Source organism: Panulirus ornatus, chromosome 47 (assembly GCF_036320965.1).
Source record: "Panulirus ornatus isolate Po-2019 chromosome 47, ASM3632096v1, whole genome shotgun sequence".
NCBI classification, from domain to species: Eukaryota; Metazoa; Arthropoda; class Malacostraca; order Decapoda; family Palinuridae; genus Panulirus; species Panulirus ornatus.
The window spans coordinates 6,947,253-6,970,888 of record NC_092270.1 but is presented as its reverse complement, the minus strand read 5'-3'; the positions used below and the strand labels follow the sequence as shown (position 1 = coordinate 6,970,888).

Sequence of the window (23,636 nt, the reverse complement as noted above, 5' to 3'; positions counted from 1 at the left end):
TGGTGAGGCTGTGTGTCACTGGGGGAGTACAACCTCCGTCAAAGAACTTCTTACTCTAAGGAGTCTACTTTCCCCAGCTCCTGGAGGTAGCGCACCTTACGCTGCAGGAACCTTGTGAAGGAAGCCGTAGCGTCTTGTACACCCGACCAAGGGGCGCGGGTCGGAAACGCTGTAGAATTTTTGTGAGAGGTTAAAGTTCGCGTCTGCCTGGTTTCCTCGCCTCTTGATTAATGAGCCGATCAGAATGGCAATTTCCGGGTGATTGAAAATCCGGCAAAGTGACTCGACCCAGTAAACTCCTGGCCAGTTGCCGAAATGAAGATTATGTTTTATGATAAACTGATAATCACAAAACCAACAACTCACCAATCAGAGTATTGGAAAAAAGGGTTGGGAAAAAAAGGGTGATATTTACGCACAGTTTAACATCTTTCCACAGTTTAACGTCTTTCCACACAGTTTAACATCTTTCCACAGTTTAACGTCTTTCCACACAGCTTAACATCTTTCCACAGTTTAACGTCTTTCCAGAAAGGCAGCTGGGTCACTTGGGTATCCGATCATGGAGATCTGGTCTCGTCCTGTCCGAACACCTGGAGGTTTGCAGGGTCCGGCTAAACGATCGCCTGATCATATATATATATATATATATATATATATATATATATATATATAAACCCGGATAACGTAATCTGAGATGATTAAATGTTCGTATTTTTGAAGCGATCATTGATCATGACACTCAACCATGATTACGACTTAATGAGAAGATATTTGAGTGAGTACAATCTCAGGTTCGGATGTCTGGTAGTACCACAGACAACCGTTATACATGCGCGGATTATGAGCAGCGAAGACTTCGGTTAACCGACGTGGGATAAGCGACCGTCCGGATTGACGAGTTTACATGAGGCACATCCGGGATGGACTGTACTTCCCGATGGCCAGAACTCGGGTGAATAGCAGACCGGACGACCGTAAATCCTCATTAGTGAAAAATCTATATAATAGAAAAAAAAAGAAATTGGATGAAATCCGGATGATCGAAATCCAAATAATTCGGATAATCGATAATCCGAATAAGCGAGAAATTCGGATGAGCGAGTGTGCTGGTGCTTGCTTACCTGTGTTGACGGCGTCGCCGAAGAGACAGTATCGGGGCATCTTGAGGCCGACCACGCCTGCCACCACCATGCCCGTGTGCACGCCCACGCGGATCCTCAGGTGGTTACCTGCACGGCCGCCAGAGGGACGGGACAGTGTTAGTTCCGGGTAAGGTCAGAGGTCAGAGTCTGGCGCATCACATCCCCCCCCCCCCCCCCCACACACACACTCTTTTTTTTTCTCTTCCTCACAGATATGTTAATCAAGTTTAAAGAATTGAGTTGATGTAATCTAATATTGTTCGATAAATCTTACTGTAATCTGTCTCTCACACAACCCCTTTCCGTACAGTGCAAATGGTTTTATATATATATATATATATATATATATATATATATATATATATATATATATATATATATATATATATATGGATTTGTATGTAGCATTTATGGATCTGGAGAAGGCATATGATAGAGTTGATAGAGATGCTCTGTGGAAGGTATTAAGAATATATGGTGTGGGAGGCAAGTTGTTAGAAGCAGTGAAAAGTTTTTATCGAGGATGTAAGGCATGTGTACGTGTAGGAAGAGAGGAAAGTGATTGGTTCTCAGTGAATGTAGGTTTGCGGCAGGGGTGTGTGATGTCTCCATGGTTGTTTAATTTGTTTATGGATGGTTGTTAGGGAGGTGAATGCAAGAGTTTTGGAAAGAGGGGCAAGTATGAAGTCTGTTGGGGATGAGAGAGCTTGGGAAGTGAGTCAGTTGTTGTTCGCTGATGATACAGCGCTGGTGGCTGATTCATGTGAGAAACTACAGAAGCTGGTGACTGAGTTTGGTAAAGTGTGTGAAAGAAGAAAGTTAAGAGTAAATGTGAATAAGAGCAAGGTTATTAGGTACAGTAGGGTTGAGGGTCAAGTCAATTGGGAGGTGAGTTTGAATGGAGAAAAACTGGAGGAAGTGAAGTGTTTTAGATATCTGGGAGTGGATCTGGCAGCGGATGGAACCATGGAAGCGGAAGTGGATCATAGGGTGGGGGAGGGGGCGAAAATTCTGGGAGCCTTGAAGAATGTGTGGAAGTCGAGAACATTATCTCGAAAAGCAAAAATGGGTATGTTTGAAGGAATAGTGGTTCCAACAATGTTGTATGGTTGAGAGGCGTGGACTATGGATAGAGTTGTGCGCAGGAGGATGGATGTACTGGAAATGAGATGTTTGAGGACAGTGTGTGGTGTGAGGTGGTTTGATCGAGTAAGTAACGTAAGGGTAAGAGAGATGTGTGGAAATAAAAAGAGCGTGGTTGAGAGAGCAGAAGAGGGTGTTTTGAAATGGTTTGGTCACATGGAGAGAATGAGTGAGGAAAGATTGACCAAGAGGATATATGTGTCGGAGGTGGAGGGAACGAGGAGAAGAGGGAGACCAAATTGGAGGTGGAAAGATGGAGTGAAAAGGATTTTGTGTGATCGGGGCCTGAACATGCAGGAGGGTGAAAGGAGGGCAAAGAATAGAGTGAATTGGAGCGATGTGGTATACCGGGGTTGACGTGCTGTCAGTGGATTGAATCAAGGCATGTGAAGCGTCTGGGGTAAACCAGGGAAAGCTGTGTAGGTATGTATATTTGCGTGTGTGGACGTATGTATATACATGTGTATGGGGGTGGGTTGGGCCATTTCTTTCGTCTGTTTCCTTGCGCTACCTCGCAAACGCGGGAGACAGCGACAAAGCAAAAAAAAGATATATATATATATATATATATATATATATATATATATATATATATATATATATATATATATAGCGGCGGAGTGTACAGATGGGCACCGATGGGTGTATAGATTGAGATGAATGTTTATGATGACAGGTATCTAGAACGAAGATGTGTGTGGCAGGTATGTAGAACAGGGGCAGATGTGTGTGTGGCACGTATATGGAGAAACGGAAATATTTGTATGGCAGGTGTATATCGCATAACAGATGAGTAAGGCAGGTGTACAGCGTGGGACAAATGTGTCTGACAGGTGTATAGCGCAGGACAAATGTGTATGACTGGTGTGCATCGTGGGTTAGATGTGTACGTCAGGTGTACAGGGATGGTACATGGTAGGTATATACGTAGGTATATAGATGGACATAGCTATACTGAGGGACATGTTAGATGTATAGAAGGAACATGTTAGGTATATAGGTACACAGAGCAAGCTACTCACCTGTCGAAGGGTCTTTAAGTTCAGTAATGGCCTCGACCATGTCCAGGGCCATGTCGCAGACCATCTCCCCATGGTTGGCCTGCCGCTCGGGCGCCCCAGCCACCACCATGTATGCGTCACCAATGGTCTCCACCTGTCGTAACCAGACCAGAGTTAGCGTCGACCAGGAGAAAGGGGTAAAGAGAGAGTGCTAAGGGGGAATTTAGGGGCTTGGAAGCATTTAGCAAAGGGAGATTTTTTTATGTCAGGAGGACTGACGGGGTTTAAGTAAACCGTATGTCGCACCTCACAGATCTTCGGATGGTTTGTATTAGCGTAGTTGTCGGGGTTTAGGTAAACTATCAATCAGAAGCATCTGACACCTGTACGTTTTAGATCTAGCTGCCTTATACCTTATACTCTGGCCCCTCATACCCTTCCACACACACACACACACACACACCGTGCAGAGGTATGTACCTTGTACATGTACCATGCAGACTGTGCATAGGGAACCGACGGAATACATATCTTGCCGACCTTCTAAACTTCCTGGAGGGATATCCGTATACTTTACGTACGTTAGAGCTGTACCGTGTGGACATGTCGTGTGAGGGAGGCACCTCTCTCATATATGCCGTGGAAGGGTACCCCACCGCCCGTACGTGGAGTGGTACCGTGCAGACGTACCGTGTATACACAGCGTCGAGTGGTAGGTGCCCTCCACAGAGAGGTAACATACAGACTTACCGTCTATCCGTACCTTACATATGTACCGTGCAGCCGTACCTTAGCTATGTACCGTGGAGAGGTACTTGTGTCGACGTATGGAGGGGTAAGGTAAGTGGTGGGTCAGCTTACCTTGTACACGTTGTGCTTCTCGGTGAGTTTATCGAAGATGGAGTACATAGCGTTGAGCATGGAGACCACCTCCATGGGTGTGATGCGGCTGCAGATCTCCGTGAACGTCACCACGTCGGAGAACAGGATCGTCACGCTCTCGAACGTCTGCCGGACACGTCACACCAGGTCAGGTCAGGTCACCAACCCCATAGATCATGGGTGTCTATAAAGATTCACATCATGTATATACTCATTGATATCATCTTAGCTAATGTGGAAATTCTTCTTGATTTTACCAATCACCAACAGCCTTGTTGTATCAGTCATGCAGCCTAGGACCCCTTGTATGTGGCTCATACAGCATAAGGATTGCGCTCCACGCAGGGTACGATGGGTTCCTATGGGGAGTGAAGGTCCTCGTATGCAAACTGCACGGGTGACTACTCGCTTGAGGCGTTACGATATGCGAGCCAAGACCGTTAACACTCGGATTTCATTCAGTGCGGCTAATGACCGCGAGAGGCGCCCCACATTGTTTACACTGCCTTCATCTCAGCACCAGGGGCCCGTAAAGCTGTCACTACGCTAAGTTAGTTTGTCTGGTCACAAATTGGCAAACTTTCCTCCTCCCGTAAGAACGAAGTGGCATCCTTGTTATGGAGGTCAGGATGGGCAGTTTTGTGTGAGGCGACGCGTCGCGGCAATGGAAGAAGACGGTGACCTGAATGAACCCAAGTTCGTAAGGCAGGTATAGAAGAGGGTTCAGTTGAACTGGGGGGGGGGGGGGGGTCAGGAAGACTGCACTAACGTGACGATGTCTGCTGAAGAACTGCATCATAATGACCCCGAGTATTTAAGGAGATAATGACGATGTCTGCTGAAGAACTGCATCATAATGACCCCGAGTATTTAAGGAGATATATCTGGCATTTATATAGAAAGCTCTTGTTGTTCGTTGTGGCTTGTAAAGTTTAGTATTGCATTCGTCCGCAATTCCACTCCAACCAATGTATAGATCTCCCAGATGTGAACATCTGCCTTGCAAAATAATGCACACAAACGCTCCTGTAATGTACCTATATTTGCGATCTGTTGAATGTCTCGAGACCTCTGAAATACGTGTCAAAAGCAACAGATTTCATAACATTTAACCTGCACCTGTGTCTTCAGAGCCACAGGTGTGCAAACAATGCAACGAAGGTAGATGTAACAGCAGGACCTGAAAGTTTTTTCGTCCATCAAACGAAAGATGATAAACCCTCGACTGCTCTTCTCAGTGAATCACTTGCTACGGGGAAAGGAATGAAAGACTACCAATGCAACACCGATATTCTTATTTTATTTTCAAAAATCAACGAGTCTTTTCTCAGAAATTATCGCCCTATGACGTTGACGTCAGTAGATAGTAAACTTATAGAAAGCATCATTCGAAACAAGACTGTAACTTCCCTGTAAATCAACGACTTGTAGCTTGGCTTTTAACGAAATGGTTCATGTCACAAATCCGCTTTATATCTGACTAAAGCCTGTTGAGCTGTGTAGAAAAGCAGAGGGGAAAAAAAAGCGAACGTACATCTAGTCCTCAGGCTTAAGGCATTCGAACCCGGGTCAAAAAAACTAACCCTCGCTCATTTTAGTCAACTAGTGCGTCCCCCAATTGGAGCATTGGCTCTGGCTTTGGTCTCCCTACTTGAAAAAAAAAAAAAAGATTCGAAAGAGGAAGTACATCGGCCAGCCACCCATGATAGCTGACTGGACGATTTATAGATTAGTCTGGGAAAGATAAGGTGAAGATGCATGACGTGATATGGGTACTGAGAATCACCAAAGGCTTTGATGATCCTCCATTACCACCTCTGCTGGTAAGGAGTTTAGAGTCATGTTCTCTGTAATTTTCTCTCTCTCTCTCTCTCTCTCTCTCTCTCTCTCTCTCTCTCTCTCTCTCTCTCTCTCTCTCTCTCTCTCTCTCTCTCTCTCTCTCTCTCTCTCTCTCTCTCTCTCTCTCTCTGTATATATATATATATATATATATATATATATATATATATATATATATATAACGTGATACCACTTTCTGACGCCATCTAATATAACAATCAACTTTGAAAGGACCAACTACTAAATTTTGATGGATGTTCCCGGTCTGTTCTTCTCCATTGCATCACCTGCTAGGCCACAGGTGTTAACACATCTTACAGGCAACACCTTTGGGGCCCACAGATGTCAACACATTGTCTTACCGGGAACACCTGCCGAGCCAACAGGTGTTGGGACTGACCTCGCAGGTGTCGACGGGGTTCTCGCCCTTGCGAAGCCTCTTTGCCACCTGCCTGGGGATCATCTGGTAGAGGAGTTCGTCTGTGCGTCGCATCTCTTCGTCCAGCTTCTTCATGGACTCCTCCAGCTTCTTGCTCTTGTGTTGCTCTTGTTCCAGCGCAAGGTTCAGCTCCACCGACTGCTGCGTCCCAGCCAGCATCAGGTCCCTGCCAGGGACGGTGACAACAACCTTATAACGAGCAGAACTCGTGTGAAATAAAGACTAGAGTTATGGGTCTTTGGTCGTGTGAAATAAAGACTAGAGTTATGGGTCTTTGGTCATGTGAAATAAAGACGAGTTATGGGTCTTTGGTCATGTGAAATAAAGATGAGTTATGGGTCTTATGCCAATCAATTTTTGTCAGCTGCAGGGAAAGTATTGCATAAAGTCTTATGTGCTGAGGACGGAAGGTCAGGATCATTCCTCACTTGTCATGGTGCCTTGACGTTACAGTATGACATGGCAACATGTGATGGACTCGGGCAAACTGAACTGTGTCACACGGAAACATGAACTGGAAGGCACTGTGTGTATGCTCGTGTTTTCTTCCTTATTTACTTACACAGATGGATACAGTTATACATCAGTTATGCACACTTAGACAGACGATAGTAGTTATGTGTCAGAATGGCGACAAAAGATAGAGAGTAAGTAATACAAATGAACTATAGTGTTTTACTTGAGGTTACTGCATACACATGAAATCGAACACGTCCATGGATGTAGGATACACACATATGTAGAGAGAGACCCACCTGGAGAAATCATGCATGGAGAGGTCGTTGATGAAGAGGCCGGTGACCATGAGGGAGTCGAGGTCACTCATGACAGGCGTGCCGAGGAAGAGGATCATCTTCCACTCCTCCATGTACATCATCTGGCCTGGGCAGAGCAGAGAGACACACCTCACAGTCACGGGGAGAGTGTACGGTACAAGACTGGTATTACACGAGAAAGTCTCTGGTAATGATGCTCTCTGGCCCGTCATACGGGAGGCAGTCAACAAATTTTGCATAGACATTTATAAGGATACAAACATTGTGTCAAATTCTAGACCTGGGTCTGTTATTTTTCTGTGCATTTTGTCATTTAGAATACTTTTTAAGACTGGCATGATGGGCAGATGAAGCGATTGCACAGAGTGAGGGTAGGGAAGGTCATAGTCTAAAATGAATTGAGAATTGAGTGTCTGCCCTTTTTTATACTTCGTAAGTTGCTTTCAAAATGTTTTGACTGCTTCTCGTATGATGAATTCCGTCAAACTGTAAACGATGGATTGTCTTTCTCCAGATGGCTCTGGGTGGTTTGCTATTTCATAGGCTCGGCAGGATCATTAAGGCAATCAAGAGTAAAGTTATTGGCACCAGATGAATCATCTTGACCATACGAACTTTCCTCGGGTGTTGAAATCAATTCTCAGATTATATACATTCATTGGTCTGTGGTGGCTCTGACTGAGGAAAGGTGTCGTTCCTCTAACAAAGAGAGAGAGAGGGGGTTGGTATCTCTGACTGAGCCAGAGGAGATCGTGTTAAGGGGTCGTTCGTATCTCTGAATGAGAAAGGAGTGGGGGGAATCGGGTCGTGTGGGGTACCTTTAAGCTTGAAGCTCTTCTCGCCCAGGTCTTCGTCGTTGGTATCGTTGAGCGCGCCGCCGTGCACGTCACCGTTCATCTTATCCTTCCCCGGGAACACGGAGTCCACTGTCACTAGCTCGAAGATGTTGTTGGTGCGACGCAGGATCTGTTGGCGAGAGGACAGGTACCGTCACTGCTGGTGGAAATGGGTAGGGAGAGGTTAGTCACAGCCAGTGGTGGAGGGAGAGGCCGGCCCCTCACCACAGGAGGACAAGTGAAATGAATGAATGGAGAAGACAAGAGCTTAGAGACGAATAGCGTCACAGCATTGTTGTCGAGGCCAGCTCCGGAGTTGGTTCTACGCCAGACTCTACATGATACAGCCTCGTCCTTGTTTCTTTGCCTCAAGGACACACCATCACAAGCATTGTTTTATTTTTTTTTTCCCTCGAGGAACAGCGATAGACTACGTCCATGAGCCACCAGGCTCCCAGAGGTCCCTGTTCCTGTAGAGCTTTAGACTGCCCATGGCTGTATGATAGGCATTTTAAGCTTTCAGTTATAATGAGTCTATTGTCTTTTGTGCCATATACATGGCTGCTGAATATACATAGTTATGGCTTGAGTGTCGAGATGAAATAAGAAATTGACTAACGATTCTTTCGCGTTGACATGAAATGCAATTTATGGACGGGTGGGAGAGTGCGTGAGGGGTGAGAGAGAGGTGGGGTGAGGAGTGTGGGTCGGTAAATGAGAAACCCAGTCCAGAGGGGAAGGAGACACCAAGAGGAAGGAGAGCAGATGAGAGAGAGGTCACAGGGAAGCTCTCCCCTGTGGGGGTGGTGGTGGTGGGTGGAAATTCTATTTGCCTCATTTGTCTACATCCCAACACACACTTGGGGACCTAGACATTTTCCGAAATTGGTCTGATGGTTGATAAACTTCAGGCGGAGTAAATGCAGAGTAATGAGGATGGGCATAGAGTGCGACAAGGCCTCAATGTGATTACCCGATAGTAATGAAAATAAAAGGGTTCGGTATGGGAGGGGAGGACGCGCGACAGTTCATGGAGGAAGACGTGCAATAGATCCCCAAGGATGTCGTGCGATAGGTCCCGGGGAGGACGCACAACAGGTACTTGGAGGAGGTGCCGATAGGCACTGGGAGGTGGCTGCTTGAAGGAGGTGCGACAGGTACTGGGAGGAGGGTGACGTACGGCAGGTAGTACTACAGGAGGAGGAGGTAGTACTACAGGGACGAGGAGGTACAGCAGGTACTGGGTGGTGCAGCAGGTACTGGGAGGTACGACAGGTACTACTGGGTGGTGCAGCAGGTACTCACGCTTTCGAATGTGAAGTCAACATGTGGTCTGGTGAGGTCGAACCAGTCTGTGATCTTCTTGCCCACCAGGTCGGGCATGATCTGCATCATACTGTTGCCGATGTACCGCACCATCATCTTGTTCCTGCCCGGGTCAAAGGGTCACACGTTAGCCTACCACGCCTGCAGTTCATAAGACTAAGGCTGGGCAGCGAGTGATAACGCTGCTAGGATTCTAGCACTCAGATGGTTAACCATCTGAGTCACCAGGAGTCATCAAGATTAGTGTCTGACACTCAGGAGTCATTGGGTTAAGGTTCTGGCACTCATTTTGCGAGGGTGAGGGTTTCTGGAACTCAGGAGTCAAGGGTTAGGTTTAAGTACTCAGGGGTTAAAGTTCTGGTTCTCAGGGATCATAAGTATTAGTGTCTGGCACTCAGTGGTCACTGGGATAAGGCTCTGGCACTCAGGATTCACGGGGGTTAGAGGGTCTAGCACTCAGGGGTCACCAGGGTTAGGTTCTGGCACTCAGGGGTCACCAGGGCTAGATTCTGGCACTCAGGGGTCACCAGAGTTAGGTTCTGGCACTCAGAGGTCACCAGAGTTAGGTTCTGGTACTCAGGGGTCACCAGGGCTAGATTCTGGCACTCAGGGGTCACCAGAGTTAGGTTCTGGCACTCAGAGGTCACCAGAGTTAGGTTCTGGCACTCAGGGGTCACCAGGGTTAGGTTCTGGCACTCAGGGGTCACCAGGGTTAGGTTCTGGCACTCAGGGGTCACCAGGGTTAGGTTCTGGCACTCGAGGCTCATAGGAGCCAAGGGTCTGGACCCTGGAGGTCAGTTAAAACATCTCATTATGGCAGGAATTGAAGTGATTGATCTTCACAGTGAATGGGATCTCTCAGCCACAGTACATTATAATCAAATTAAGACGAATTTCTGTGTCTTCGTGTTACCGAAGACCTCTCTAAAGGCTATACTTACCCCAAGGCTGCGCTGCTTCCAGTAACAGGGAAATGTAGACTCCTTCAGAGTGGTAGTTCTTTGCACAGGATGTGCACATACCCGTCTTCGAATCCGAGGTCGCATCAATGGCCGACCTGCCGTGCCTGCAGCAGGAGCCACCATGAACCCTAACACACACACACACACACACACACACACACACACACACACACACTACTTCATAAATTACCGTCTCCTGCAGGTGCAGCTGGATGAGGCTTAACCCATGAATATGGCACCTTCAGGAGGCACGAGTGTGAGGAGTTGAACATTTCAGGAGGGGGTTCCCTCGAGGGTTGCTTAGCGAGTGTGTTGAACAAAGAGAACGTTGGGGGGAGGTTTATGGCCTCAGGATGATACAGTAACTCACCCCAGGAGTATGCAGAAGGGGAAGATCTCGAAGAGCATGTTGCCCTTCAGCGGGAGGGTCTGCTCCTCGCGGATGAGGGTCAGGTTGATCTGATTGGAGAAGGCTTGGTTGTCGAATGTGAGTTGGAAAGTGACGTGGGTAGTGTCCAGGATGAACTCCTCCCTCAGCAGTTCGATCTCCATGTCCGTGTTGTAGAAGTGGCGAGCCACCTGCACATCATAAGTCACACGGTTAAGGCCTGTCGTCTCCGCCAAATGAAAAGTCACACGTTACTTAATCTCAGCCTCTGAAATTTTATCCCAACGCCTGAGAAAATGCATTTACACGAGGCCTTTGTCTATAGCACATGGCAACCTCACCTGCCCCAGTCTTCATATCTGTCTTATAACTTATGACCTGGATCTTAATGTTTTAAGGTAGTGAGTGACCTGACCCCTAGTGACCTTTGATCTGATCCATAGTTTAGTGGTGACCCACCTGGCCCATAATGTATTTGGTAACCCACCTGTTTGATCTGGCCCATAGTGTAGTGGCGACCCACCTGTTTGATCTGACCCATAGTGTAGTGGGCGTAACCTCTCCGTTTGGAGCGGTAGTGGAGCAACATCCCCGTGCTGGACTCGCTCTCGCAGAAGAAGGAAGGCGGACGCATCCTTGGGTAAGAGAACTTGAGGTATTCATGAAGGTTGTCCAGACCTGGGCGGGAGAGAGAGGGGGGAAGGCAGCGGTGACGTAGTGGCACGCTCACTTTTCAGGTGTATATGATTGAATGCTTGTGGGTACTTGGCCTTAGAATGCTTGTGGGTACTTGGCCTTAGATGGGTCGGTGATGAAAGGGAGGACTCTTATCAGAGAGAGGTGTGGTAGTGAATGGGCTCTGGCTCACAGATCCGAACAGGGTGTGTTTAGTTCCCAGAGATGGAGAGGATGAGCGAAGAGAGACTGACTAAATATATATATATATATATATATATATATATATATATATATATATATATATATATATGGATAATTACATGTTTACCAAATGGCGTCCTAGCTTCTTCTCTTCGATGTATATCAACTGACTGTTATATTTCTCTCTTGTCTCCCCTGATGATGTGATTATTACACGAAAATGCACTTGGGAACTTTTCGTGTTTCATTTTCCCCGTGGACTCATAGGAATACATATGTGTGTGTGTCTGTGTGTGTGTGTGTATGTGTGTGGGAAGTGGACTGAGTGGAAGAGACTACGGGACATCCAAGCCTGAACGTCCAGGTGAGGCCCATTCCCCTGGGTAAGTTCAGGTGGATGGATGTCGTATATGGGGCGCGACCTGTTGTTTAGATCTAAGTTAAACCAGGATGTATAAAGCGGTCAATGGTGAACCACTGAGTGGTCTGTGGGAGTTTGAGAGATGGGATATGTATATGGATGAGGCCCACTCGCTCGTTTGTCCCTGACGCTGCATCGCCAACGTTGGAAAGACACTTAGGCATAAAAGAAAATTAATATCAACGACACAAAATGTCATCTGATATTGTTATTTGTCATCAGATATAAAATTACATTCTGAATGAGTGATATATTGCTCGGGAGTAAATCACTAAAGAAATCGTAATATTGAAATTAAGTAAACAGTTAATTAAATGATGCTGCAATAGTTATACAATTATCGGATCTAGAATGAAAAATGTTGCAATAGTGTGAAGTTGAGTGTAAGAGGGAGGATGCCAGGGTCAGTATGTGAATCATGATGTCAGGTGATCAAGACTGTCCAGATGAGGAGAACTGGAACTGGGAAGGTCACTGTGTGCGACGGTCAGGAGCTGTGGTAACCGTAAAGATTACATTGAGAAGCTTTGGAACTGCGCCAGAGACGTTCCCTCCAAGGTCAAGTGTCCCCCACAGTCCATAGTGATGGAGGAATTCGTGGACAGGAGTAGGAGAATCCCTCTGGATGGTCCAAGCCTCCACACACTCACTGGTGACGGAGAACTCCTCCTCCGACAGACGGCGACACCGTCTGTTTCAGAGGCTGCTCGAGTCAAGACGTCCACTTTAATCTCCTTTATTGAGTCGTCTCCCTGGGTCAGCTCGGTATGGCTCAGGGTCTCGACCCGGCCAAGGAACACCGCAAGAGACCCAGGATCAGTGCGAGCGAATCTCTGACCCCAGTAGAGAGCTTCAGGATCCATCACCTCACGTGACCCCCCACCACTGGAACCCAGATCAGACCAGGTCAGGCCGGGTAGGAGAACTTGGTGAGCTTCTCAATGCCGGCGTCACACCCGCCATGATTGGTATGGCACAGCATGGGAGTGGCATTCATCCCCCTCCCTCCACTCACTTTAGCCCGAGTGAACTCGCCACCCGACTCACCTCTCGTTGGAACAGGAGGAGTCATGACTGGGTCTTCGAAGAGGACAATACGACCCGTGTGTGTACGACGATACAACTTTTGGATGTGATGGCCGAAGTTTCCCGCCATCATACCGTGGAGTCTTACCCGTGTGTTGCATGGAGTTGACGCGACCACTGAGAACCTCAAGTGATTCGTAGTGTTGCTAGTGTTCTGGGTGTGGGAGTCCGGTTGTGCTGGTGCTTGTTTTGCCGCATGATGAAGGTCCATTTGTTGCAAGATTTCAGTCGTATTCAGCTGAAGATTCTAAGGAACTTGGTGACGTATCCATTACAGTCGTAGGAGGAGGGGCGCGTTCCTTGATGTCGCGGTAATGAAAACTCTCGTCAGCTGTCTGAGTGAACGGAAATATCGCCTGGTCAGGTTTGTGGCGGGATCTTGATCCAACTTAGGGCGTGAGTGAGGAAGCGAGGGGGCTAGAGTATACAGCCCAGGCAGGGAGTTAAGCAGGTGGAGATGAAGGATAGTCAAGTGTAGCGGTCTGGATACGAGAAATGTTAAATGGTGAAGTGTCCGGATGAGGTGTATATTCACTGCATAGTGTCCGGAAAGCGAGTAAATCAGGCGGTAGATGCAGAGGCCGAAGGGTGTTCGTTATAACGAGAGCAGATTTGTTCGCATGAGGGTACATGTATAGAGAGAGATAGGTCGGTCATACTTCCGGATAAGAGTTGTAGAGATTGTCCGGATAAGGGTGGACGGGTACAGTGTATAAGGGACGCCTTACCGTTGAGGAAGTCTCTGACGTGTCGCCCGAGGACGGAGAGGACCCGGTCGTAGCCGTACTGGCCTACGAACTCCACGAAGAACGAGCCCATTTTGAACATAAGGTCCTCGTTGGAGACGCCCAGCACCTGCGCCGCAGGGATGAACTAATACAGTCGGGGAAATATGAGAATAAACACGAAAAAGAAAAGATAGAAAAAAAAGAACGATAAAATCTGAAAAGATTAGAATTCAAAATGTAGAAATTAAGAAAATAATATTGAAAAAAGTTGCCCAGTTAAAAATCTAGAAATACAAGAATTGATTCAAAATTTAAGATCTAGAAATAGAAATGTAAAAAAAAAGTTTCAAAATTGAATATCTAGAGACAATAAGAAAAAAAGAAAATAAAACACGAAAGATAAAATTCAAAATTTAGAAATTTTAAAAGAATATTAGATTTGTATTTTAGGAAAAACAAATTGACACGTTAGTTTTAGAGACGGAAAGGTGGAAAGAGGGTTGGGTAACTGACCTTGACGGCTGTCTTGGCCAGCTTGGGGATAAGGGTCTCGCTGTAGACCTTATGGGTGCTGAAGGCGGGGTGGTCGATGTTGGCCTGGTGGCGGATCTTCTCCCACGTGTCTTCGCCATACTCGCTCTTGATGTACTCGCTGAAGTTCTCCACCAGGAGCCCGTACATGGCAGCCCGTGGAGCGGCTCAGGGGGGCGGCGCAACCTGCGGGGGAGGGACACAAGACACCGTGAACTGCGGACAAGGCAAGGGCTACGCGTGAAGACAGTTTGTCCTGCGTACACGTGGTGAAGACAGTTTGTCCTGCTACACGTGAAGACAGTTTGTCCTGCTGCACGCGAAGACAGTTTGTCCTGCTACACTTGAAGACAGTTTGTCCTGCTACACTTGAAGACAGTTTGTCCTGCTACCTTGACGACAGTTTGTCCTGCTATACGTGAAGATAGTTTGCTACACGTGAAGACAGTTTGTCCACGTGAAGACAGTTTGTCCTGCTATACGTGAAAACAGTTTGCTACACGTGAAGACAGTTTGTCCTGCTACACGTGAAGACAGTTTGTCCTGCGTACACGTGGTGAAGACAGTTTGTCCTGCTACACGTGAAGACAGTTTGTCTGCTACACGTGAAGACAGTTTAGTCCTGCGTACACGTGATGAAAGACAGTTTGTTCCTGCTACACGTGAAGACAGTTTGTCCTGCTACACGTGAAGACAGTTTATCCTGCTACACGTGAAGAGAGAAAAAGTTGAATCCTTTCGTTTCAAGAAATACTTCAAAGATTGAATAAAGCAGAGGTCATTAAGATACAATATCATATCTAACTGTCCTTTTATCGTAACGCTTATCGCTTGTTTCTCTCAACTTGCCCTTTATAAAGTGGCCATGAGCGTCTCTTTTTTTTTTTTTTTTTTTTTTCGTCACATGGGATTGTAACGATGAGAGTCAGTGCCGCTGAGCAGGACGCTGGCCAGCGCCACCTGTGAGGCCGGAGAGAGCAAGAGACTCATGGGAGACGGACGACACAAAATCCACGTGAAAGGTTCCCGAGTCGGCGTCATGGGTTGCGCCTCAACCTGCGTCCCAGTGATATGTATCCGGGTCGTCTGGCACATCTGGGGTGTCCAGATAACCTTGCTGGGAGCGTCATCCGGGGTGCCCAGGGGGCTTAGCTGGGGCGTTATCTGGGGGTGCTCAAAGGGCCTTGCTGGGGACGTCATCTGGGGGGCCCAAAGGACCTTGCTGGGGACGTCATCTGGGGGGCCCAGAGGACCTTGCTAAGGACGTCATCTGGGGGGCCCAGAGGGCTTAGCTGGGGTGCCCAGAAGGTTTAGTTGGGGCGTCATTTGGGGTGCCCAGAGGGCCTTGCTGGGGGCGTCATCTGGGGTGCCCAGGGGGCTTAGCTGGGGGCGTCATCTGGGGTGTCCAGATAACCTTGCTGGGAGCGTCATCTGGGGTGCCCAGAGGGCTTAGCTGGGGCGTCATCTGGGGTGTCCAGATAACCTTGCTGGGAGCGTCATCTGGGGTGCCCAGGGGGCTTAGCTGGGGCGTTATCTGGAGGTGCTCAAAGGGCTTAGCTGGGGCGTCATCTAGGGTGCCCAGAGGGCTTAGCTGGGGGCGTCATCTAAGGTCACACGAGCCTTCTCTTGGTTCCTCCATTACTCCCGGTAAGTCGAGTCACGTACGTGTTTCTTTCGTGTCCTCGACTGGAATTAGAGATGATCGTCACGTTGAGGGATCGTCCTGTTATCTCCTGGAGGCGGTGGGCACCACGGTGGAGACGCGCACTGGTTCCGTCCGTGTGGTGTCTTTCACGAGTGTGGTGGTGTGTCTGTGGCCACGAGAGGAGAAATGGGGTTCTGAGAACGTCATCAGCAGAGTATGAGACTAATTTGAGTTTATTTGGGGATTAGCGCATTATATACTCTCTCTCTCTCTCTCTCTCTCTCTCTCTCTCTCTCTCTCTCTCTCTCTCTCTCTCTCTCTCTCTCTCTCTCTCTCTCTCTCTCTCTCTCTCTCTCGTGCCCTTGTTGAAGTAAACTTATCTCCGTTGCCACTTTTCCATCAGGCAGTGCTCCGTGAGTGGTCCATTATGCTTGTGACCGACTAGTGGAGAGGGAGTCGGGTGGTGTTGGGGGAGATCATCAAAGACAAGGAGAGTGAGACGAGGCCAACAATATTCCTTCACAGACCAACATACACTGGCCTCACGTGTGCCCGCCCGCCATCTTGTCTCCCTCTCTCTCCCCCCGGCAACTTTATCTGTGGTTCAGCCAATTTCTGTCGTGCTGTGAGGCACCCAGTGGCGGCAGGACTCATTCAGAACGCAGAGCACTCTCTGTGGTGAGGTCTAGGCACGTTGTACAGCGTGAGTGTGTGGGATGTATGTAATGGGGAACGTGTAACAGAGAGACAAGTGGTAGGACAGCGAGTCTGCCCCCGTTCCGTGGGGCTCCATCACTGCAGGCCAGCTCGTGCAAAGTACAGAGGTTGGCCTGACCCACGCGGGGGGGACCAGCTGTGACTGTGTGGGGAGGCGCGGCATGTGTATCCGCCAGGCGGTGGGGTTGTCCACGGCTTCGTGGTAGCGGTAAACGAGCGAGTTGTCTCCGGCATCTCGGCTCAAGGTCCCCGCCTCCGCTCGGCTGATGCATCGCACGATGCTAAAACGTTGGTTGAAGTTCTTCCTCGTGTCCGTACCATAGTGGAATGTGTCTCGCTGATCACTGATTCACACACACACACACACACACACACACACTGTTCATGGTTCATTATCAGTCGCAAAATAAAACACTATGGATTTAATGACGAGTGAAGGGATTGCATTTCAAAGAGAAACAAGAGATCAGGAGGCATTCGAACGTGCATCAGTAATTAATCGTTCCCTGAAATATCATGTGTAGACAGACTAAACACTCTCTCTCTCTCTCTCTCTCTCTCTCTCTCTCTCTCTCTCTCTCTCTCTCTCTCTCTCTCTCTCTCTCTCTCTCTCTCTCTCTCGTTTCTTGAAGACAGCTAAGCATGATGATTTTAGTACCATTCACTTTTACTGTACAAAAAAAAATCTCATTGCAAAGCCTTGAGGCTCTTTTCTTTGTTCATTTGTTTCTAGACATTTTTCACGCTGGGCTACACAATGCCTGGAGGAGCTATCGTACATTGCGTGGCGGAGCAGATGATCAAGCGACGTGTACATGAGCGCTGGGCGAATGTTTTGACATAAGATAAGAGGTTGCGAGGCTCTGGACGGAAGTCTCTTAACAACTGGGAGGTTGTTCAGGGAGGGTAAATTGGTCTTTACGTAATGCTTGTTTAGGACTTGTTGGCTGTCTTTTGGTAGTGGTCGTTGGGGAGGCCGTGCGATAGCTGTACGGCAGCGGTCGGTCACGCGATGCCTGGTACGATCGGTACGGTCTTCGACCACGACGGTACAGTTCCTGACTGTGATTGGCCTTTGATCTCATCCTGAAGGGTCAGGTCAAAGGTCAAGCTATCGTACCTTAGGGTCGTGCTTCAAAAGATGTAGACTGTGGGTCTCCAGTGATCATACAGAGAGAGAGAGAGAGAGAGAGAGAGAGAGAGAGAGAGAGAGAGAGAGAGAGAGAGAGAGAGAGAGAGAGAGAGAGATATTCCGTCGTAATTCTTTAGAACAAAAGTGTAACTGTTCTTCCCATTTTCTTCACAGCAGTCGACGTTCATCCACACCAGGAACAAGCAGAAATGAGGGAAAGTTGATAGACCTTCAGTCTACCAACTTGCCAGGGTCATTCAGCCAAGTCATAACCGCCGACCTATAAATCGTGAACGCCTTCTTCAGGCATTTAAGATGATTCGAAGACCATACACGCTCCCGCTTTGTGTGTGTTGTGTGTGTGTGTGTGTGTGTGTGTGTGTGTGTGTGTGTGTGTGTGTGTGAAGCAACCAAGCTGCATCCATGATTTGTGTATTGGTGATCCTTTCCTGTGTCTGCTTTTAAGACTGTAACCATTTTCTTTTTCTGAGACCACGAGCATATATATATATATATATATATATATATATATATATATATATATATATATATATATATATATATATATATATATATATATATATTTCCCTGGGAATAGGGGAGAAAGAATACTTCCCACGTATTCCCTGCGTGTCGTAGAAGGCGACTAAAAGGGAAGGGAGCGGGGGGCTGGAAATCCTCCCCTCATGTTTTTTTTAATTTTCCAAAAGAAAGAACAGAGAAGGGGGCCAGGTGAGGATATTCCCTCAAAGGCCCAGTCCTCTGTTGTTAACGCTATCTCGCTAACGCGGAAAATGGCGAATAGTTTGAAAGAAAAGAATATATATATATATATATATATATATATATATATATATATATATATATATATATATATATATATATATATATACATATATAACAGACGCATCCTACAAAGGGCTTTAGATCTCCAGATGAACACACCAAAACGCTTAGCGTCTTCCAAAACACAAAGACGTTTTTGAAGTCACTCTGGGAGGGAAAAAAGAAGAAAAAGGACACACTCAAACACAGGTGCCACTCCGTAACACAACGCACTCTAAAACGTTTCACTTCCTCTAAAAGCTCTTCATGTAGACCAAGGCACATAGATTACTCCAAAACACACTTAACGCACTCCAACATACACTTAAAAACGTACACACGTGAACATTTGCATTCTCGAAGACACGTGAGACTCCGCAATGACTCTGTGATTACCTCAACCTTCTCCTCCAAAGCCTGAAGAAGTCAACCTCACCTCCCTCCAACCCCATGACGGTCGACCTTATTGTCCTGGGGTCTTGTGACGCCAGCCATATGGGGGCTTTCCCTCTAGTTGTCCCGTTTTCATAGTTCTTTCTCTTCCTAAATTTTCTCCTAACTTCTCGTTTTCTAGTGAATCCAAAGCTTACTTCAACATTTTCTTTGTATGTTTGTCCCATTCCCCTTTCCCTCTTCATGTTCTGGACTGACTGTCACCGGAACTGTTGTAAGTTCAGTTGTATGAATAAATGCTAAGTATACTTCTTATAGCATGTTTATAGAAGCAAATCACATGGATTATGACAGGAGTCTACATACACATATGTAGACATACAGGTACAGACACACACACACACACGCACACCCACCTACACTCATCCCAGGAGCGCCCCCTACAACCTACACCTTCCCCCGGAGTTCTCCTACACACACACACACACACACACCAGCAGCGCCCCCTGCAGCCCTGAACCCAGGACCCCAGGTGATGGTCTCAGGCCACTGCCACGTTCGGGTTGGGTTGGCACTATCAATTAGGATGGTCCCAGACAGCGTGGCACCCTTACCCCGCCCTCACGAGGCCCTCGAGTGCCACTTGAACCTCAGATAAGGGCGAGGTGACCTGTAGCCGAAGAGATGAGAGAGGCGGCGAAGAAGAGGATGGAAAAAGGTGCTCTCTTGCTGAATCAGGCATATATATCTTTCTTTTTTTTCTTTCATACTATTCACCATTTCCCGCGTTAGCAAGGTAGCGTTAAGAACAGAGGACTGGACCTTTGAGGGAATATCCTCACCTGGCCCCCTTCTCTGTTCCTTCTTTTGGAAAATTAAAAAAAACAGAGGGGAGGATTTCCAGCCCCCCACTCCCTTCCCTTTTAGTCGCCTTCTACGACACGCAGGGAATACGTGGGAAGTATTCTTTCTCCCCTATTCCCAGGGAAATATATATATATATATATATATATATATATATATATATATATATATATATATATATATATATATATATATATATATATTTTTTTTTTTTTGCCGCTGTCTCCCGCGTTTGCGAGGTAGCGCAAGGAAACAGACGAAAGAAATGGCCCAACCCACCCCCATACACATCCACACACGTCCACACACGCAAATATACATACCTACACAGCTTTCCATGGTTTACCCCAGACGCTTCACATGCCTTGATTCAATCCACTGACAGCACGTCAACCCCGGTATACCACATCGCTCCAATTCACTCTATTCCTTGCCCTCCTTTCACCCTCCTGCATGTTCAGGCCCCGATCACACAAGATCTTTTTCACTCCATCTTTCCACCTCCAATTTGGTCTCCCTCTTCTCCTCGTTCCCTCCACCTCCGACACATATATCCTCTTGGTCAATCTTTCCTCACTCATTCTCTCCATGTGCCCAAACCATTTCAAAACACCCTCTTCTGCTCTCTCAACCACGCTCTTTTTATTTCCACACATCTCTCTTACCCTTACGTTACTTACTCGATCAAACCACCTCACACCACATATTGTCCTCAAACATCTCATTTCCAGCACATCCATCCTCCTGCGCACAACTCTATCCATAGCGCACGCCTCGCAACCATACAACATTGTTGGAACCACTATTCCTTCAGACATACCCATTTTTGCTTTCCGAGATAATGTTCTCGACTTCCACACATTCTTCAAGGCTCCCAGAATTTTATATATATATATTTTATATATATATATATATATTATATATATATATATATATATATATATATATATATATATATATATATATATATATATATATATATATATATATATATATATATATATATATATATATTTTATATATATATATATATATATATATATATATACATATATATATATATATATATATATATATATATATATATATATATTGGCAAGGGAAGCCATCAGTTTACAAACTGTGTCAAGCTTTAGCACGATTACGAAGGTCAAATTAACGTTTTATCGATCATGCTGTACCTTCAGGTGTCATTTTTCTTATGTGAATCACAGAGCACCAGTCATGCTAATGTATCGTATTAGTGTTTTATAGATTTCTGAGTTTCTGTCAGAGAACGCACAGTTATAGCTCCATGCCCAACCTAATATGATTTTCCGATAGTCATTAGTTTTATGACTTGCCGATACTTAATCATTAGTATGCAGCACGTAGATTGTTAAATTTGCATTTGCCAATATATCTATTTCTCTTCCTGAATATATGTGTGTTTATCAGTTTATCTCTTATTTCTTATTCTTCCTTTCATTCTTAGCCTTTTTGTTTCTGCTTCTGTTTCTCTGTTTCTCTCTTTTTTTTTTTTTTTTTTAGTTCGTTGTAGCAATCTCTCCCTCTTTTCCCTTCGTCTTTCTGTGTCTGGACAGAATCGGGTTTGAAGACTTCATCTATCGTTCTCTAACACCTGACCTCCCCCACAATATCCCCCCCCCCCACACACACACACACCTCGCCTCCAAATCACAAAACGAGGGTACAAAACAAGGCCATGTGATTCGCCGCAAGCGAAAAATACCCTCATACTGAAGACACAGAAGAACGACATCATCGACTTAACGTAAATGTGTCCATGTAAATGCCGACGGGAAGCAGCTCAGAAAGCATGGGAGACGAAAACTGTAAACGCCTCCAAGACCTGGACAGTGGAACGTATGTGTGACACGGACTTTGTTTACCACGGAACCTCAGAGCCGTGAGAGAGGCTCCAGCCATTTTTCAATGTAGACGATGAAGAACTACGGTCAAATTTCTCACCTAAACCAGCCACAACGACAGTCATTAAACATACCTCTAGTCTCCCGGGGGTTAGATATAGATAAGGCGCCAAGACTACATGTCTAGCAAACTATCCACACGCACTAGCGAGACCGACGTAACCGTATGTCTGGAGGACCGTACACACTATCATCTGTTCCCCAACTGGACCCCTCCCCTGTCTCCTTTGATGTAATCATATCTTTGTCTCGCGGAAAAAATCTTCCTCTTGAGGATCCCAGTTTCCTAATTGAAAAAGAAAAAGAAAAGAAATGGATAAAAGTCCATCTTGAGTTCGAGAAAATGTTCACTTGTATGCTGACCCCGGCGCTGCGACCCTTACTCTCTCTCTGCCACCAAGATGGTCGTGAATGTAACACTAAGACTTATAATTCTCACTTCTCTCTCATCCAATTTCTTTCATTGCTTTAATTTCCTGTATTTCATATCACACGCTCTCCACACCCCTGCCATTGCGTGTTGTCCTCGCATTCGTTTCATCATTTCCATTTTCCTGAATATACGACGTCGTCCCTGCAAGGACCTTGTCTCCACGGATTCCTTGGAGTGTCTGCTTGACCTTTGTAGAAGTGACACTCGTTTTCTGTCAACCACTTGGCGAAAACGTGACAAAGATTCACTTTAGAGACACCATGAAATTCTAGACACACACACAAAAAAAGAAGAAAAACATTTGGCTTGATATTAGGATGCTCTTGGTATGTCAGTATGATACTGGTATTATAGTGTTTACTCTATATCAATGTCTTGTCCATTAATTGTAAGATATATGAATTATTGGTAATTCTGTTGTTATTATTATTGACCAATATCATCGATGTTCCCCTGTGTTTACCTTCGTTAAGTTTATTCATTTTTAGAAGATTCCTTCGACAACTGGTCGACCTTTAAAGGCAGTGAGTGTGAAGTAGAAATACCAGATCGAAGGACTTGACACAAGATAAACATGGACAACGTGCTTCCATTTTGAAAAACTGCTGCTAGTCTCGAGTGCAGTTATAGTACACTAACAACCGTTGTTCAGAAAAAAACATAAAAACTAAGTACTATGAGACTTTCATAATTAAAAAAAAAAAGGGGGGGGGTGGGGGTGTAAGGGAGCAGTTGGTTCAGTGCGCATTCGCACGAATGGCCAAAGGTAAACATTGCTTGTGGTTCCGTGGCCTCTGCCCTTTGCGGAAGGTTATGATATATCGCCTCTCCAAGGTTAGTGTTTTGTCAGTAATAACCCTGGATTAGTTTATCTTCTTTAGTGAATAGCGTCAATGTTGTAAAGATGATGAGTACTTGTGAGCGTCGATTACAGCGACTGTAGACACGAGGAGGGATTTCCCATCCGTTCGTCCCTGGACGATGTAGATACATACAAAAATAAGGCTTCCGCGTACCCAGAAAGGACGGCCGATACTCACCCCGGGGTCACGACAGAGGGTGCATGTAAATGAGACCATTGACATCGTAGATGAGTCATTAGAGGCGCCCTTGCAACTTTGAGCGTCAATAAAAATATACGAACGGTTTTAGTTAGGTTACCAAAGTGGTTTTAGACGCATATTCATCGTTATTTATGTTACTGTATCATACATACCGTAATGAGACCGATGTTTATGTGTAATTGTCTGATATTTATGGGACAAGCCTTGAAATATTAATAAGGCGATAAATTCAAACGATTTTGGATTAGAA

General features: G+C 46.2%; 1 protein-coding gene across 3 annotated transcripts in view; it reads right to left on the bottom strand.

Moving 5' to 3' along the window:
- Gyc88E (Guanylyl cyclase at 88E) overlaps positions 1 to 23,636 on the bottom strand; it is a 152,547-nt gene that overhangs the window by 21,846 nt on the left and 107,065 nt on the right. For all 3 annotated transcript variants that reach the window (XM_071689584.1, XM_071689586.1, XM_071689587.1), the window contains 11 exons: positions 14,365 to 14,568; positions 13,852 to 13,978; positions 11,261 to 11,415; positions 10,720 to 10,928; positions 9,367 to 9,490; positions 8,044 to 8,191; positions 7,205 to 7,331; positions 6,411 to 6,615; positions 4,151 to 4,297; positions 3,311 to 3,443; positions 1,125 to 1,232 (listed from right to left, as the gene is read on the bottom strand). In XM_071689584.1, the coding sequence (XP_071545685.1) occupies positions 1,125 to 1,232; positions 3,311 to 3,443; positions 4,151 to 4,297; positions 6,411 to 6,615; positions 7,205 to 7,331; positions 8,044 to 8,191; positions 9,367 to 9,490; positions 10,720 to 10,928; positions 11,261 to 11,415; positions 13,852 to 13,978; positions 14,365 to 14,532 (1,651 nt within the window). In that variant the 5' untranslated portion in view covers positions 14,533 to 14,568. The remainder of the gene's footprint in view (positions 1 to 1,124; positions 1,233 to 3,310; positions 3,444 to 4,150; positions 4,298 to 6,410; positions 6,616 to 7,204; positions 7,332 to 8,043; positions 8,192 to 9,366; positions 9,491 to 10,719; positions 10,929 to 11,260; positions 11,416 to 13,851; positions 13,979 to 14,364; positions 14,569 to 23,636) is intronic.